The sequence below is a fragment of the Ascochyta rabiei genome, chromosome 16 (assembly GCF_004011695.2).
Source record: "Ascochyta rabiei chromosome 16, complete sequence".
Classification (NCBI taxonomy): Eukaryota; Fungi; Ascomycota; class Dothideomycetes; order Pleosporales; family Didymellaceae; genus Ascochyta; species Ascochyta rabiei.
The window spans coordinates 565,296-582,381 of NC_082420.1; the positions used below are offsets into that span (position 1 = coordinate 565,296).

The 17,086-nt window shown below is 54.0% G+C and overlaps 6 protein-coding genes across 7 annotated transcripts, besides 5 other annotated features; 3 read left to right on the forward strand and 3 right to left on the reverse strand.

The window, feature by feature from the left end:
• Window positions 1-567: 567 nt before the first annotated feature.
• EKO05_0009104 (uncharacterized protein) lies at window positions 568-1,526 on the reverse strand (the record flags this gene model as incomplete). Its single annotated transcript, XM_059637464.1, has 2 exons — window positions 568-1,009; window positions 1,063-1,526. 2 exons carry the CDS (start codon window positions 1,524-1,526, stop codon window positions 568-570), a joined length of 906 nt encoding a protein of 301 aa, XP_059493447.1.
• Window positions 1,527-2,505: 979 nt separating this feature from the next.
• EKO05_0009105 (uncharacterized protein) lies at window positions 2,506-4,586 on the forward strand (the record flags this gene model as incomplete). Its single annotated transcript, XM_038941921.1, has 2 exons — window positions 2,506-3,208; window positions 3,259-4,586. The coding sequence occupies 2 exons, from the start codon at window positions 2,506-2,508 to the stop codon at window positions 4,584-4,586; spliced, it is 2,031 nt and encodes a 676-aa protein (XP_038795713.1).
• A 285-nt stretch (window positions 4,587-4,871) lies between these two features.
• On the reverse strand, window positions 4,872-7,405 carry EKO05_0009106 (uncharacterized protein; the record flags this gene model as incomplete). The annotated part of the gene is made up of 2 exons (XM_038942122.1): window positions 4,872-5,796; window positions 5,856-7,405. 2 exons carry the CDS (start codon window positions 7,403-7,405, stop codon window positions 4,872-4,874), a joined length of 2,475 nt encoding a protein of 824 aa, XP_038795714.1.
• Window positions 7,406-7,839: 434 nt separating this feature from the next.
• On the reverse strand, window positions 7,840-9,924 carry EKO05_0009107 (Astra associated protein 1 Asa1; the record flags this gene model as incomplete). Its single annotated transcript, XM_038942139.1, has 3 exons — window positions 7,840-8,852; window positions 8,976-9,331; window positions 9,683-9,924. The coding sequence occupies 3 exons, from the start codon at window positions 9,922-9,924 to the stop codon at window positions 7,840-7,842; spliced, it is 1,611 nt and encodes a 536-aa protein (XP_038795715.1).
• Window positions 9,607-9,656: a tandem repeat.
• A 245-nt stretch (window positions 9,925-10,169) lies between the features above and the next one.
• Window positions 10,170-10,223: a tandem repeat.
• A 467-nt stretch (window positions 10,224-10,690) lies between these two features.
• Window positions 10,691-10,726: a tandem repeat.
• Window positions 10,727-10,850: 124 nt separating this feature from the next.
• Window positions 10,851-10,893: a tandem repeat.
• Window positions 10,894-11,607: 714 nt separating this feature from the next.
• Window positions 11,608-11,674: a tandem repeat.
• A 115-nt stretch (window positions 11,675-11,789) lies between these two features.
• EKO05_0009108 (uncharacterized protein) lies at window positions 11,790-13,898 on the forward strand (the record flags this gene model as incomplete). Its single annotated transcript, XM_038942133.1, has 2 exons — window positions 11,790-12,339; window positions 12,397-13,898. The coding sequence occupies 2 exons, from the start codon at window positions 11,790-11,792 to the stop codon at window positions 13,896-13,898; spliced, it is 2,052 nt and encodes a 683-aa protein (XP_038795716.1).
• Window positions 13,899-14,598: 700 nt separating this feature from the next.
• EKO05_0009109 (uncharacterized protein) lies at window positions 14,599-16,111 on the forward strand (the record flags this gene model as incomplete). Of its 2 annotated transcripts, XM_059637465.1 has the most annotated exons (4): window positions 14,599-14,653; window positions 14,875-15,199; window positions 15,255-15,738; window positions 15,788-16,111. In XM_059637465.1, 4 exons carry the CDS (start codon window positions 14,599-14,601, stop codon window positions 16,109-16,111), a joined length of 1,188 nt encoding a protein of 395 aa, XP_059493448.1. The 2 variants fall into 2 exon arrangements, with proteins under 2 accessions (XP_059493448.1, XP_038795717.1); XM_038941968.2 differs by having other exon boundaries at window positions 14,599-15,199.
• Between the last annotated feature and the right edge of the window lie 975 nt (window positions 16,112-17,086).

The window sequence follows — 17,086 nt, forward strand, 5'->3', positions numbered from 1 at the left end:
CACACCGACAGCAAAGGGTGGAGCGCCGAGCTTTGGCGGTGCAAACCCGATCTGGTTCGCACTCGTGACGTTTTGGCTCGTCAGCGATTGAGCACATCTTCAGTAGAGGAAGACGTACAGCATTACAGACCGCGACGATTTCATCAGACCTCATTGTTCCGGTATAATGAATCTACGATATGGACTTTCTAAGGTCAGGATTAGTGAAGCTTCTTTCCTGTATATGTTCGGACGATGTATACCCCTTCTTGTAACCAACCCTGTGGGTAGGCCTCTTTACTTGTTTATATATGACTTCTCACGTTCATGAAACCATCAAAGTTTATTCAAGACTCGTTCTCCCCTCGTATTTGCAAATCTGGGTTTCCAATGCGCTTCTGGTCAGGTAAATCACAGCAAGAGGTGTCGTCATCTGCAGGCTTTTGTCGTCGCTGGCTGATCACGATTCAGTGGGTAGGTAAGACGTGTTACGCAAGTATGCACGAGAGTGGTAGCAACTGGTTGTGAGTCTTGCAATATCTGGCTATCTGTATTGAAACGCTTCGCTGTCGGCTACGAGAAAGAAGCTCATGCAAGGAAGACAAACGAAGTAGGTGACGCAGATGCCGTTGCTTCTCCCTCCGCAGCCGTTGCCGGAGCAGCAGGTTGATGCTCTCCGGCAGCAGGTTGATCCTCTCCGGCAGCAGGTGTTTCCGCTGGAGCTGCAGCGCTCTCTGCCGCCGATGTCTCCGCAGGCGGCTGTCCACCCATCCCAGCCGTTGTTTCTGCGGGCGCAGTCGCATTGCCGGCTGCTGGTGCTTCGGCCGGTGCTTCGGCCGGCGTCTCGGTAGGTGGTGCAGCTGCAGGTGGTGGTCCCCCAGCAGCAGCCTCCTCAGGCGGCGCAGGCGTGAATGCAGCCTGATCCAAAGCGATTTTCCCTGCGCTGCCGCCGACGGGCTCACCCCCGTCGGTACTCTTCTCCGTTGCTTGCGAGAGCTTGGCGTAGTCGGCCACCTGCTGGGCGCTTGCACTGATCTGCGGTGTCAGCGACTGCATGGTCGAGCAAGGATCGAGAGCGCATACGGGTTGACAATCATCACCTGTCCCTCCTGGCAATGCGGGCCCGTCGCGCAGTACAAGAACATGGCGTCCGTGCTCGTCACTGGCACGTTGAACGTCCCCACTTCTGTCTGGCCGTCCTGGAACGGTATGTGGCCGCTGTGCACCCCGGCCTCCATGGGCGTGCATGCCGTATCCGCGGTGGACTGGGTCACGGTATGGTTGCCGTTACTGAACTGGAACTGTATGATGTCCCCCACGGCGGCGACGACAGAGTTCGGGACGAAAGTGTCCTGAGGTCCGCCGACAACTACGGGGATAATCTGGTTGGCGCGACGGTGCGGTTTCACTGTTTTGGTCAGAAGAGCTAGGTCTGGGCTGATGGGCTTCGTACCTCGGATTTTTGGGACTTTGTTGACCGTGGCTAGTGACTGCGGGAGAGCAGTGACCGTGGCGGCGATGGTTAGAAGGAGGCAAAACGACTTCATTGTGGGAAGATTATGACGATGGATGGGTGATGGGTATCTTGAGTGCGATTAAGGAGCGAGCGAGCACCGTTCAACGGTTGACTCGGCCAAAGAGAAAAAGATATTATACAAGGCCGTTCCACGGCTAGTAACCCAAAAGAGTGACGGGGAAGAGAAGTAGAAGTAACTGGTGGTGTGATGATGTGTAGAAGCTGGCAAAGCGAGCTGCTTTATGCCTTTGACTACCGTAGAGTGCTATGGGCTACCTGATACAGAATTGTGCCCCTTCTGCTATCTCTTTTGCTGCGCCAACATACCTCTCTGTAGACTCCATAACGCTCAAACAAGGACAAGCCCTGAGGTGTAGAGCAACGAACCTATGGGATTGCGCTTAGTGGAATACGCAGCTGTCACATTGCTATAGCCAAGCTTTTATGCAGTCTCAACCGGCTCGATGCGTGATCGACATGTTTGACAGGCTTGCTGTCAGGCACCAGTCTGGGAATCATTGCGTAGACTGCTGTTTGAGAGTCGCCAAGTCGAGTGGGTCTTTCCAGTAGCCGAGCTGCACGATCACCGTCTAGAAACATTACATGCCTGACGTAGAATGCATGCTGCCTGGCGAGCACTCGAGTGTCGAACGAACCGACTTGGAAAGTTGAGTGTACGTGTAAAGGCGCAAAGTTGCAAGCTTTTGACCTTTCAGTCAAACTTCGCTCAGGTGGATTTCATTCGACGAAGAAGATAGCTAGGGAGTGGTGAGGAGAAACTCATTCACAGCAAGCCCACACGATGCAATAGCATGTTGTACGATATGCGCAGTGATACCGTACGATGGCTTCGACAATGGCAAAGGAGGATCGCATCAAAATGCGATGCTGAGAGGTGGTGAAACGGGTTGAGTTCGTGCCTGAGGCGCTAGGCACGGAGAAACATCGGTTGTTCCTGATCTCTGTACTGCAGGAACACCTCGGATCCACCAGACGTCATTGTACTCGACATGCGAAGGACGAAACCACTGTTCTTTGCCGCTTCAAGATGCGCAAGGCTCCAAAAATCGTGTAGGCTCTACTCAGCGCCCATTGTCAATATTGCCAATGGCACGTTCTACCGCGCCCATCCAGAGTCGAAGCCAGCTACGGGACAGGATGCGCCTCCCAATCCGCCGCTGTTCCCACATCTGAGCCTGTCGTTGCCTTCGTTCGCAACACCAAACCAGCATTGGGCCATCTTGAGTCCTTCTTCTACAATCCGCACCTCGTTTCTGCAGGTTCTTCGTGGTCAGTTTCTCTGCTTTCCACCAACAGCCCGGACATATCCCTACCTGTTATCTCCGGACATAACAGAAAAGAAACCAAGGCTACGGTATCCTGATCAAGCTATTGAGTATGTTGGCTTTGATGTGGAGCGTAAGGCTTTCGGAGGCGCGTATCTGTCTGCTCGCTATGAGAGTCTGAAAGAAGAGGGAGACTTCACGTTGAAGCGGTACCTGACTGGCATTGTCACATTGAACCCTGGCGAAGAAGAACTGAAAGCCAAGTCTATTGATGAAGAGGTCACGAGACAGGTTATGAAGGATCTCGAGCTTGAGAGGTTCCTGGATAAGCCTGTCAATATGCTCAGCAATGGGCAAAGTCGCAGAGCTAGGATCGGGAAGGCTTTGCTGACTAGGCCCGAGGTTTTGTGTTTGGATGCACCTTTCAGTATGCCTTACAGCACTGCCCCATTGCACAATCTGCTGATAATCTTCCAGTTGGCTTGGACCCAATAGTGACACAACACATATCTCGAGTACTGCATCGCCTTGCTGAAGCAAACTCGCCTAGAATCGTGCTTTCATTACGACCACAAGACGCTATACCGGAGTGGATCACACATATTGTCTATGCTGGTGAGGATGGTAAAGTCGACTCACTCGGACCGAAAGCAGAGGTTTTCCAGTATCTAGCACAGCAGTATGCTATTGCCGAGAAGTCGATCAAGTCGAAATCATCGAGTCTTGAACTAGATCCGAAGCTCGTTGAGTTGCGTGAGGTGGGACGCCATCTCTCTGAGAGAGGTGACTTCGAGACGGATGGTGCTGACACATCAGCATCACCAGGTGCGCTTAGTCGGGACGGGTACAAGAAGATCGACGATACGCAAGTACCAGTTGGAGAACCTGTGGTCGAAATGGAGGGTGTAAACATCAAGTACGGAGCCAACTCTGTGCTTGGAGAGTGGAAACAGAACGTCGATGGAGAAGAGAGAGACGGTCTTTACTGGAGCGTCCATCGCGGGCAACGTTGGGGTATCTTCGGCGCAAACGGTTCTGGAAAGACCACACTCATCAGTCTGGTCACCTCAGACCATCCGCAAACATACTCGGCCCCAGTCAAGCTTTTCCAACGCTCACGTCTACCTGAGCCTGGTGTGCCAGGCATCACAATCTTCGAAATCCAAGCACGCATGGGCCACGCCTCGCCAGAGGTGCATGCACTATTTCCTAAGCACCTAACCGTGCGCCGCGCACTCGAGTCGGCATGGAGCGAGACGCCAATCGTCAAACCCGGTCTGGACGATGATGCAACGAAACGTGTTGAAGCCTGTCTTCGGTGGTTCGAACCTGAGCTCAACCTCCTGCGCAAGGACGGCGAAGCCTCAAGTGGCAATCTGGGCTGGGCGTCGCACGTCTTGTTCGGCGAGAGTTCCTACTCGGCGCAACGCGTGCTTCTCTTCCTCCGCGCCACGATCCGCAACCCCGACATCGTCATCCTCGACGAAGCATTCAGCGGCATGGACGATCTCGCACGAGACAAATGCTTGCTGTTCCTCAGCCACGGCCAGTCCATGACGCTCCGCTATACAGAAACGGATCACAGGCCCGCGGAGACCAAGGGAAAAGTGGCGGTGCCAGGCCTGCAAGATCACCAAGCACTGTTGTGCATCAGCCACAGCAGACAGGAAGTACCCGGGTGCATACGGGACTGGATTTGTCTACCGGAGCCGGGCACTGGACCGCCGCGGTTCGGAAAGTTTGACGGACCTGTTGAGATGGGACGGGAGAGGTGGAATGAGGTCTGGGATTGGTCGCAGAAGTGAACAAACGTCGGTGAGTGGCTTTCGGACAGGTGTAGGTAGCTCGTACTTCAACGCGACACACCTATGCATTTGTTCGCCTGAAAACTCGGGTGAAGAGGAAACCGCTTGACCAGGCGATATACGTATCCTTCTTGAGCCGACAGCCGTCAGGAGTACGTGCTATATCGAGGGTTTCAAGCATCACATCATGACGCCCGCCAATCCATGTTGTTCGAAGCTCTATTCACACAACCCTTGCACGTCCAGAGTGTTGTACACGTGCATTGTCAAGCGACCGCAGGATATCTACAGCCTTGCCATACTACCTCTCTTCATCCCCGCTTTGGCCTGCCTCGTAGCAGCCCCGACTTCGACCGCGCCTGCACTCTTCGTATCGAGAGCACGACCCTCCCAGAGGCCGTCGCCCACGAGATCGGCGAGGCCCAAAACCCGAGTCTGCACCGTAGCGCCGTCTCGCCTGTTCTTGCCCTCACGGCGGCTGGCGCTGATTCTTTCCGCAAACCTCCACAGCGGGCCGTCCGCGATGATGCCTTTAGCTCCTCTCGCGGGTGTCCATTCGTCCGCGAGTCGTATGGTGGTGGCCGTTTTCGCAGTCTTGGATTTGGCTACAACGATCATGCCCTCTTCTTCGAACCTTGTGTACGAGTTCTTCAACGTCTCTTTGTTGACCGCCTCGTAGTAGGAGAGGTCGCCTTGGTGATAGAGCGTCTTGCCGAGGAGTTGAGATCGGTCTTGGACGCGTTTCATGTCGAGCCATCTCTCTTTTGCGGTGGACAGAGAGTCAGAGGTGTGGCTGAGAGGAGGAGTAAGCATCATGAGGGATATAGCGCCGAGCCAGGCGGCTTCGATGAACGGCCAGATCAGGAAGCAATAAAAGTCGAAATTCTCTCGGCCGTTTCTCCCTTCTTCTTCGCTCAACTCCAGACTCTCGATCATGCCTTCGCTATCTCGGTTTACTTTGATGACGTTGTCGGTCTCAAGCCCAGCAATCGTACGTGCAAGATTGAAATCCAGGCCTTCAGTAGGGAAGATGAATTCGCCGCGGAAAAGCTGGGAGAGGAAGGCGACTTGTGCGTGTAGGTCGGGATAGCTCATGCGTTGGGATTCGGGGGCACCACCACGTTTGACGGTGCTGTAGAGAGCGGCGGAGACAAGAGACTGCAGGATGAAGAGGTGAATCGTCATGTTGCGGTAGAAGGAGAGTTGGAAGCTGGAATAGGATGTTAATACATGTGAGCCTACAGATGAATGACGGAGTTCAAGACGTACCGATCGACGGCGTAATAGGTATCCTCAGGCAGCCCAGGGACAAGGCCAACAAGCCCCGGTCCCAACACCTCGAGCGCCCGATCTACGACAACACTGGTAGGGAGGTTGCCAAAATGCGCAACTCTGCCGCCTTGAGCACGAACACGATCGCACAGCCATTCTACTCTGCGAATGAGCTCGGTCTTGCCTACGCCACGCCCTCGCAGCGTGAGTAGCACTGTGCCGACCAGCGCTGTGGGCATGACCACGGAAACGTCGTTGATTTCGGACAAGACCTTGTATCCAAGCGTCCGTAGTAAACGAATGCGATCTTCCTTTGTATTAAGCTGTTGAGGCAGCTTACTAGCCCGCTCGCGCTGTTGGCTGATGAACGTTCGCAGAGACCAGGGTTCGTGGAAGCGGACGTCTACGCGGCCAAGTTTGAGTGACAGGACCGAGGATGAGGACAGGAAATCCATGAGGTTCTCTTTTGGCTTCGGCTGGCCGAGTAGTTCGCTGATATACGAGTCGACTTCGATCACCTTGTCGTATTGTGTGGACACAGGACAAATGATGGCATCTTCGACGCGGCCGCTCGCCACGCTGTCGAGCATGTAGCTCAAGATGCCGAATTTGGGCGGCAGGAGCTTGCCCGTGCGACTTCTGCCTCCTTCAACAAAGCACTCTAGGTTGTATCCGCATTGCAGTAATGTGTCGATGTAGGCTTGTACCAGTGTGATGTACAGCTGATCTTCGCCGAAGCTCCGCCTAATCCACATAGCCCCTGCGTGCTGCAAAAACGACCCCACGACAGGGAAGTTCAAGTTGTCGCCAGCGACAACAGTGGGCAGCGCGAGGCCTAGGCGGTAGCAGATGATCTGCAGCGACACGTAGTCAACGTGAGAGCGGTGGCAGGGCAGGAAGATGATGGAGTGCTTCTTCCGTGCTGCTTCGGCGGCCACGGTGCGGAGCCGTAGCACCTCTTCGCTCGAAACGTGTACACCTTGATGGTATGCTCTTGTCAGGAGTTGCGTGGCCAGGTAGTATGCGCCGCGAATGAAGCTCTTGCTCTCCATCTTGCAGATCATGCCGTCTGTCCATGTCTCGCTGACTTCCAAGAGCGACTCCTCGATCTGCGTCTTTCTCTTCGCTTTCCTGTCCTTTTCGCCGACACCGCCACCACTCTGCGCTTCAGCACCCAGCAGGCCATCGGCAGCCTCGACCTCGACCCTCTTTGCTGCCAAGTCTCGTACTTTGGCGACAAGCATGGGGTTGCTGAGCACCCGTGTCTTCATGTCTTCTGAGAAGCCGGAGTAGAACTCGGGCTGTCCGATGTGGTTATCGAAAGAACGCCATCCTGTGCCAGAGAAGTGCAGGGATACTTCACGGATGAAGTCAAGAGGCGACGAGCGAAAGCGCGCAAAGCTGTTTATGAGGCCTCGGTCGGGCGATTCGTTGTAGCCGGCGGCGTGCAGGTGGACGTTGTCGTCGGCGGTGATGCTGAGATCGGGAGCATACTCGGACGCCGTGGCAGGCAGAGGAGGGCCGTTGCGGTCTCTGGAAGAGGCCATCACGGGCGATTGAGTGGCTATACGCCGGTTCTACGTAGTAAGGTAGGTGCACCAGATCGTCGGTGGTGCTAGGCGCAGACACTACATGGGCAGAACGTGACAGAGGGCGAGTCGCTATGTGCAAGCACGGGACAACATGCGTACAAGGGTATATTGCAGATGGGTATGGTCATGACATTGTTGGTAAGATCATCAGGAGTGTTGTTGGTATTGAACCACATTTGATGGCGTCAAGCCTTCGACCCTGGACTTCCCCATGCCTCGGCTGCGGGGAAGCACGCGCACCGCCTCTCATTCGCCAACCGTACAACGTTCACCGAGACCGCTAGCTGCTGCACGCTATTGCGTAAATCATATTTTGCATTGTCCCAGAACATCTCATTCGGTGGCAGCGATTCGCATGGCTGCCGTAGTTCGTGGACGATACTTCATCCCTAGAAGACCTCCCACAGGCTAACCTTCCCATCCTTGGCCCCCGCAGCAACCCAGTGCTTGACCTGCATCTTCTCCTCACGTTGTCTCTGCAGCTGGTTGAGACCTGTCTCCTTCCTGGACACCTCCCCTGTTTCCTTTCCGTCTCCATGCTTGTCTGCGCTGCGTCTGATAATCCCAGCGTCCAGTATCTCTCCAAAAGCAACAGCATAGATGCCCTCCTTGTGCCATCTCAACACTGCCACTTCCTTGAGTGTTTTGGTGCTGTATATACGCACCCGCGCGTCCCAACCCCCAGTGGCTAAGAGCCGGCCATCTGAGCGAACACAAAGGGATTGCTGGCCAGCATGCTTTGTGTTGTTGATCTTGTGTGGCACCTGAATGGTAGGTGATGTTGGTGGAGGTACAGTCCGTGCGCTTATTGGATGTGACGGTTTGCTGGAGAGAAGAGAGGAAAGACCGCCAGTTTTGAGAGCTGATTGCTGAGGTTCCGTATGTGGAGCGGGAACAGCAAGTTTGGTGAATGTCAGAGGTGGGCAAGTGCTGTCTTGCAATGAGAGTGTTGAGTCGATGGTTGATATATCGGAGTGCTCTGGGTCGGCTTCGTTGGATGGTTTGGCTTCCTCTCCAGCATTGACAACATCACCGAGGTTTCGAGACGCTGAATCCAAACTTTGCGTATAGGCCGTGACTCTTGACTCAGCTTCAGCTTCCTCGCCTGTCGATGGAGCCACTGTAGGTTCCACCTCGAACGGCGGTAGGTCTGGGAGGAGATGAGCAGCAATGATAGCATCGGCGCCCGAAGTGAAATATGTCTTGGCATCTGGCGAAACGTCTAATGACAGAATTGGCTGTGTATGGGGCTGACTGAGATACACAAGTCGAGCCACTCCTATGGACGAGTCGTCATTCCTGGGTAGTATGTGAACAGCTGTAAGGCCTCCCTCATAACCAGTAATCACCGTGGTAGGTTTTTTTGAGGATTGCTGTACGAGCTTGACGGCCATGACCATTCCTGTACTCCTCAGTAAAGACTTTGAAAGCTAGTTGAATAGGAGGATGGCATATGCAAAATCACTGGTGGTTCACGATCCTCAGGGGACTTTTTCGATCAGTTTCACGTTCGCAGGTAGCTTACCTGTGTCTTTCGACTGGGCGCGAGGCACCACATGTTTCAACCTTTCATCGGGGAATTGATACACCTCAACCTTCTTGTCGTCTCTAGCTGGGACAGCTACGAGGATGGCGGATTGCACTCTGCTGCACACTGGCTGAGGTTCATCATCTGCGACAAGCCCGTTCGATGTCTCTTCCTGTGTATGTACATGACACATGGAGAAAGCGCAGAAGTTGAGTGTGTTCACCGGCAGCGTGTGCAGAAGCCAGGGCATGGGACGATCGGCGGCTGCCACCTCTGCGGGCAAGGCCGTTGAGAGCGAGATCTCATCTGATGTACGGATCTGCCAGATCCTCAGACTGTTGTCGCGGCCATGACTAATGTGCGCTCACGTGTTAGCGGTGGGGTCTGAAGACGTGCGGTGCGGTGGGGTCTGAAGACGTGTGGTGCGGTGGGGTCTGAAGACGTGCGGTGCGGTAGATTCTGAAAGACGTGCGGTGCGGTAGAGTCTGAAAGACGTGCGGTAGAGTCTGAAAGACGTGCGGTAGAGTCCGAAAGACGTGCGGTAGAGTCTGAAAGACGTGCGGTAGAGTCCGAAAGACGTGCGGTAGAGTCTGAAAGACGTGCGGTAGAAAGTGAATGATTTGACGTTGACAACCACGACAAACAAACAAAAGGAGCCAAGTGCACAAGACAAGACAACATCCTCCGTAGCAGGCAAGACTCACGTTAGGATCTTATCGTGTCCCCATTCTGCTGTTCCCAGGATGGCATTGTCGTGAGCTTTCCACACGGCTAGCGCACGCTTGGTCTCGAGCTTCCAGTATATCACCCAGCCGTCTGCGTCGCCTGTGATGAGACGAGCGTTCTGGCGTACAAACCGAACGCTGTGTATCTGCGAGGCGTGGCCGCGAAGAATGTAGCTGGGCTGAGGCGGCAACAGAGTTGATGATTGGCGTTCAGCCGCCATCGGTGGTGAGTGCAGTCATGCAGTCTCAGAAGTGGGCAATTCGGAGCGAGGAGATCGCCGAACTGTGGGACGGGCGCCTGTCAAATCGTTCAAGATTCTCGCCTTGCAGCAACGCGGCAGTGACAGCGCAAGCACTGCCCCATGGCTTCCCGGACGGCTGCGGAGGCCATGGTAGGCTATTTTGGATTGCTGAAATTTCACGACTATGGATTGGTACAGCTGAAATTTTCTCGATTCCAGCTTTCAGCTGTAGCTGTAGCTGTAGCTGTAGCTGTAGCTGTAGCTGTAGCTGTAGCTGTGAGCGCGCAAATCGCAATCCAGCGCACCGCACAATGCAAGTGAAGACGAAGAGAAGAGTGAGAGCCAAACACTGATGGTGGGTTCGTTGCAGCTCTCGAAGTGGGATTCAGGGCGATGCTCAGGATGAGCACGATTGTTGACTGGAAAGGAGAAACGCTGCAGACAGCGCACTGAGCGCAGGTGAGCACGATTGTTGACTGGAAAGGAGAAACGCTGCAGACAGCGCACTGAGCGCAGGTGAGCACGATTGTTGACTGGAAAGGAGAAACGCTGCAGACAGCGCACTGAGCGCAGGTGAGCGAGCGTTGCCGGCTGATGCAGGGAAGATGTATTCTGGGCGATAGTAGCTTGTTCTCGCCTCCTTACAACAATTGACGAGCTGGAGATGCAGGCTGTTATCGTGCATCAGCGCCATCAAGCTGTGGGATTCAGGACAGCGAGCGTCGCGAAGGCGGAATGTGGACAAGATGATGATGATGATGATGATGATGATGATGATGATCAAGTTCGAAGTCGCCGAATGGGGTTGCAAATCGCAGCCAAGCCGTGCACATTGACTTCCAGAGCAGGGCATGCCGGCGCGCATCATTGCATTGGCGTTTTCCTTGCGACAAGCCCGTGTCTGGTATTCTCTATTCTCTATTCTCTAATCTCTGTTCTCTATTCTCTGTGGTTTGTCCTGGTCCTGTCATAGATGGCTGGTTTCCTCTGCGAGATGGGCACCCGCAATGCGGTATCCAATCCCCTTGACTCTGCGAGGGTGTGGAACACATTCTAGGCGTGGGAGCGCCAGTAGAAGTCGGGCTCGAAAACGTCACCGCCAGGGATGAGGCGCCCTCGTCTGCACCTGCCGCACTTGCACCACAGGTCGATCCTTCCTTGAACTCAACGGAGCTGAGCAGCCATCCTTCGTCTCGTCAGCGCTTGTCTTCTGCCCGCCCGCCAGGACAGGATTCGATAAATCTTGTCGTTGCGCCGCGCACTCGCAGCACCCGTCCCAGCGCAACCGCAGCCCGGATAGAGCATTAGTCGGACGCCCACGTCGGCTCCGTACTTGCCGTACCGCCTTGCGCAGAAGCTCGCGCTGCCGCGGACTGCAGAGCAATTGCTGTCCAGTGTCGACCCCCTTTGATAGCCGTACGGCTGGACTTGCACAACCTTCCCAGCCACTGTGCGCCCTTGTCATTGTGCATTCGACTTCTACATCCTTTGCCCCACCTTACCTGGTTACCTGGTTACTTCATCACGCTTGGATCGTCTTGACCTAGCATCGCTGCCACATACGTTGTCCATACGAGTGCGTGCCTTGTACACACGACATCAGTCGCGCGGCGACTAACACCACGACTTGCGAAACCCATATACCCAACGCTAACGCCGCCGCTGCCACTGCCGCTGCCACTGCCACTGCCACCGCCACTGCCACTGCCACCGCCACTGCCACTGCCACATCACGAGCTGCCTGCGACGTCTCAGGAGTCCGGCGCCGACCTTGCTCCACAAACGCTGGGTTGATTGTAGGCTGACCTTGCCGGTCAGCTGAATGCACTCGAAAGAGCGACAGGATGGCTAGCACCGTCGTGGTCACGCCTCCACCTCGGAACGACTCGCCAGGCAACAAGACATCGAAGAAGAGGGAAAGCGATGCTACACCAGAGGGCAAACCCAAGAGGACGCGCACGGGATGCTTGACGTGCAGAGAGAGGCATCTCAAGTGCGATGAGAATAAGCCCTGTTGCAACAACTGCGCCAAGTCTCAGCGTGATTGCAACTGGGGCAAGAAGCTCAACTTCCTCGACACTACATGCGAGAAGAACGCCTACCTGATTCCCAAAGGTGCCGAGTACCAGATCGCCTTTCAGGACGAGTCGAGAATCATCGCGGCCGAATACGTGGGTGGCCGAGAGATGTATCCTGCAGAAGAGGCCGACACCTACATACCCATGCCCGGCAGCGGCTTCCCAATGGGCCCACCGGGCGGTCTTGCACCCCCACCAGCTGCTCACCAGCTCCTGCCGCCTATCCAAGGTATGGCTCAGGAGTCTTACCAGCAGGCGCAACACTACAACGACTACGATCACCAGCACCTTCCACAACAACACCACGCGCGCGCTCGTATGTGACCAAACAAATGTCCTACTACGCCCTGAGTGCGCATGCTAACTGAATCAGACTCGAACTATTCCGGCTCGAACCCATCTCCCTACGCCATGGACCACGCTGCGAGTCCAGCACCTGCTCCAACCCGCGACTATCTGAAATCCCAAGAGGAAGTGCTGTACATGCAGGTTTTTGTTGAAGAGATTGGCATCTGGATGGACAGTATGGATGCGCACAAGCACTTCTCGCGCCTGCTTCCGTTCCACGCGTTGAACGAACCCATGCTGCTCAATGCCTTCCTGGCATGCGGTGCTCGACACCTAGCGCTCGTCAACCCAAAGTACAGCGAAGAGAAAGCGCTACACTATTATGATGTCGCCACTCGGGATTTGTTACACTCCCTGCAGGACCCAGACCGTGACACGATCCTGTGCGCGACTACCGCAGTCATCCTGAACGTATACGAGATCATGGGCGAACGCGCACTGCAACGAATGAACCACATCGCCGGTGCTCGGGCGCTGATCAAAGAGTGTCGCTGGAATGCCCGATCGATGGGCGTTGGAGCTGCGTGCTTCTGGCTCAATGTCGGTATGGAGATCCTCAGTTGTCTTCACTTCAACTGGCAGGTGGCCTGGGATCCTGATGAATGGGGTATCGAGCTGGACTTCTCGCCAGAGACCGAGTCCGGAAAAGAAGAGACCTGGACACACCGGATTTTGTACATCGTCGCGAAGACATGCAACTACCGCGCATCGATACCACGAAATCCAGACATCGCGAGGCAAACACTCCAAGATCGTCACAACGAGTGGTTGCGCCTAAAGGATATGACGGATAGGTGGAACGAAGGCATACCTCGCACCATGCATCCAATGGCATACCTTTATCCAGGCCAAACAATATCGGGCTCCGCCTTTCCGGAAGTGTGGCTGATCAAGCGGACCTCTATTGTTGCCAGGTTGTTCTATCACACGTGTCTTGTCCTGCTTGCCCAGGTCAACCCAATCCAAGGGTCCAACGAGCCTGAGATGTGGAATATGATAGAGCAAAACTCAAAGTTCATCTGCGGTATTAGTGCACACGTCAAGGACCGCGGTGTTGCAAGTGTAGCGTTGCGCTCTCTTGCCATTGCTGGCGAGTGTCTTACGGATCGAAGGGAGCAGGAGGAAGTTCTTCATATCTTCGACAAGATCCGTCAAGAGACAGGCTGGCGGGTTGGCTTCGTCAACACCGAGCTCAAACAGAAGTGGGGCTGGGATGCGCAAGACCAGCAGCAAGCGAACGGTCACGCCCAAGACGCAAACGTAGCTTACCAGCAGCAACAAGCACATCAGGCCCAAGTCGTCGTCCAGCAGCAGATGCAAGCTACGGTGACCCAACCCCCCATTATCCGTCCGAGGCCTCCACCAGGCTTCGGAAACCCGCTCCTTGTCGCAGACTTCAACATGCCACAGCATCCTTATCAGAGTCACTACGTGCCGGCGAACTTCATACAGCAACAACAGCCAGCGACGCTTTTGCAACCGCCCATTGCCGTAGCAAATGGTTTCGGCGGGCATAATTTCTATTGATTGCCCTATTGATACACCATACCAGTCTTCCGACTGTGTTCACTTCATTTCTGTATTACCGTTTTGTTCCTGCATCTTATCCCTGGGGCGGCGGCGTTCTTGGAACTTCTTCCATCTTCCTGTCCTATATTGTGGACGCACAAAAAGCGAGCAAGCTCTTGTTACGATGTTACGATCAGCAACTTCCAAGATCCTGATGGGAGCTAGACGTTGCCAACTTGCATAATGTACATATACCCCACGATGTAGCGTGTTGAGACAATCATACATAATGTTAAAGCTACAGCCAACACAACACATTCTTATGTTTCTCTAACAGACTGCCTCATGTTTCATAGCTCATCATGGCTTTGGGTTTCCCTTGTCGGGTTTGTTATGCTAATGACTCAAGGGACACGATTGCAGGAGCGGAGGAGCGGAGGAGCTTGTTCGCACGTTTGTGACTAAACTAGTCAATAGGTCTGTAGAGTCGCAACGCACGGCATCCTTCGCCAAGGCAATCGAAATGAATACCCCTGTTCCAGACGGAGAAGTTACCCGAGAGTAGTCAAGTCTCTCCAAGAGTAGCCCCGCAATTATCCCGGAAAACACTCTCCTAGATATATAACAACTTGGCGAGGCGTACGCCAAGTGCCAACGAACAACATTTTCTTCACCATAAACTTGGTACAAGGGCTTAGGAAGAGCTTGGTACGTTGAAATGGGAACACCTCCTCCGAAGCACAAATTAAAGGAAGAAGCGTGGGACGATGACAGTAAGTACCATCCACAACAACGCTTGGGCTGGGCACTTGTGTCCACAATACAAGAACAAAACGCGGATTCCAACACATCCTGCTAGCAGCAGCTAGTCGGCTGCGATTACAGCAAGATTCTACTCGGAGTTCTGTCATGAATAATTGAGATATCGCCACAACAATGCTCGCCCCTCATCTCACCTCCCTATTCTTCGTCTTTCCTCTCCTAACTAACGCAGCAATCCTCTTCGCTGCGCAGTCAAACGGCGATCTGAGTACGCTCTCACTCTCGCAACATGAGGATTCGTATAACCTGTCCGTGACGTCCACCACGCGAGAATGCGGCGGAAATCCATCATGGCTCAACATCGATTCAGCTCAACGCCTTCTGTACTGTCTGGACCGTGGGCAGAGCAATGCAACGAAAGGATCTCTGAATCTGTTCAGAATCGGCGAGAAGGGGCTTTTAAGCAGCATCGATAGGGTCGATGCGCCGTTCTCAGGTGTGGCGGCAGAATACTTTGATGTTGGGGAAGGCAAGAGGGGATACGTGACCGCCAGTTAGTACGTACCCTTTGCTCATGCACCCGCCATAGATCTAGGGCTAAACATGACACAGCACGAAATCAGCAATCGCCGCCTTTTTGTTCCCGAAAAATGGGTCGTTGAGCCCAGCCTCGCAGACTATCCACCCGACTCACAACATCACCGGCCCCATTGCTTCGAGACAGGATGACAGCTATTCCCATCACGTCATCCTCGACCCTACGCATCCGTATATTCTCATTCCGGATCTGGGCGCTGATCTAATACGTGTTTTTACATACACACCTGGGACCGTTGCGCCACTGACAGAGCTGGAGCCGTTGAAGACAGAGAGCGGGGCAGGGCCCAGACACGGCGTGTTCTGGCAGGCGCCTGGGGAGAGCGGTGCATGGTACTTACTGTTCAACGGAGAGTTGAGTCAGAAAGTATATTCGTACCGGGTCACCTACAGCTCCAGCGGTCTTGCATGGGAGCCGGTTTCTGAATCCGCAGTTCTTGGAGAGCTCGGAGAGACGTTGCCACCGAATACTGCGCCTACGAGCGAGATTGCTGTTTCTGTAAGTCCGTGAAGTGGCGTGGCGATGTACAAGCTGACTTGCTGCGCAGCCCGATCAGCGCTTCGTCGTCATCTCGTCTCGTGAGCACTCGTTCCCAACTTCGCTCCTTCATAAGAAGAAACCCAGCGATTCACTCGCGACTTTCAGCATCCAGGATGACGGCTCGTTACGTCTGGTGCAGATTGCGCCCAGTGGAGGACATCTACCGCGCCAATTTAGCATCAACAAGAGAGGTGATAAGGTTGCGGTGGGCCACCAGGGAAACAGTACGGTTGTTGTTTTGGAGAGGGATATAAGCAGTGGGGAGATTGGGGGGAAGGTTGCGGACGTGAATCTGCGCGGACCAGTTGTGTTTGTTGGGTGGGATGAGTAGATGGATCCCTAAGCGGCTTGGGGTGAGAAATTGGAGTTGATTGTTTGATGCTATACCGAGTATAGAGATGCACTAGGAGAGGTTGATGCGCAGACAAAGTAAGGACACTTACGTTGATCCAGAGGCACGATGCAGCGAGTCAACAGCTCTTTGATATCGGTGGAAAACCCGAAGCAACTCTGGTCTAGTACTCGCTCGAGAGAAGAGGAATCTGCCGCTGGATACAGCACATGGTGAAAGCAAAAGAGCATTCGGTATAGAGACACTTGGTAGCCCATAACCGAGTCTGTCCTTGCCGCCAAAGTGAGATTACTGGTAGACGACAACACCCTCAAAGCGCAAGCAGACATTTTTCTCTCCTGCAATGGGGGGTTTGGTGAACAGCGCACGTCGAGAAGACGATAGAAGACCTCTAGCTCGATGGGAGAAGAAAACAAGGAACCTAAAAATACAAGAGAAGCGTCGACTCCGGCGCTCTCTTTTCATACCTGGACAGGCGTGAGGTGGGCGATGGGTCTTCTCCGGCGAAAGCAGGGTGGGGCAGGACAGTGCGTGTCGTGGTCGTTGTCGTTGCGCATTCGACATGTACTTGGATACTGTGTATTCATTACATGCCAACACAAATCAATGGCGTCGAAGCTTCAAAGGGACGTGGCGGTATGGCGGGGCGAGTCAAGGTTCTGCTTATGCCAAAGAAAAACGAATTCAGACACCTCGAGACAGAGATATTACGTTTGAACTGAGATTTTTTATAGTGCTGCAGACTTGGAGTGGTCATATACTCAAAGTAACTGGACGCTCTGTAGAGCGGAGACAAGAAAATGTGCATTGCGGCGTTTTGTGTCAATTCGGTGGTTCAGCTGTGCAATAACAATCAATCACTCTTTCATTCGATCCAAGCAATTACAATGCTTTACACGATTGTTCAGCACCAAAGTCTCGATAGCACAAGATGTGCCATCAGGGTCCTCAGTC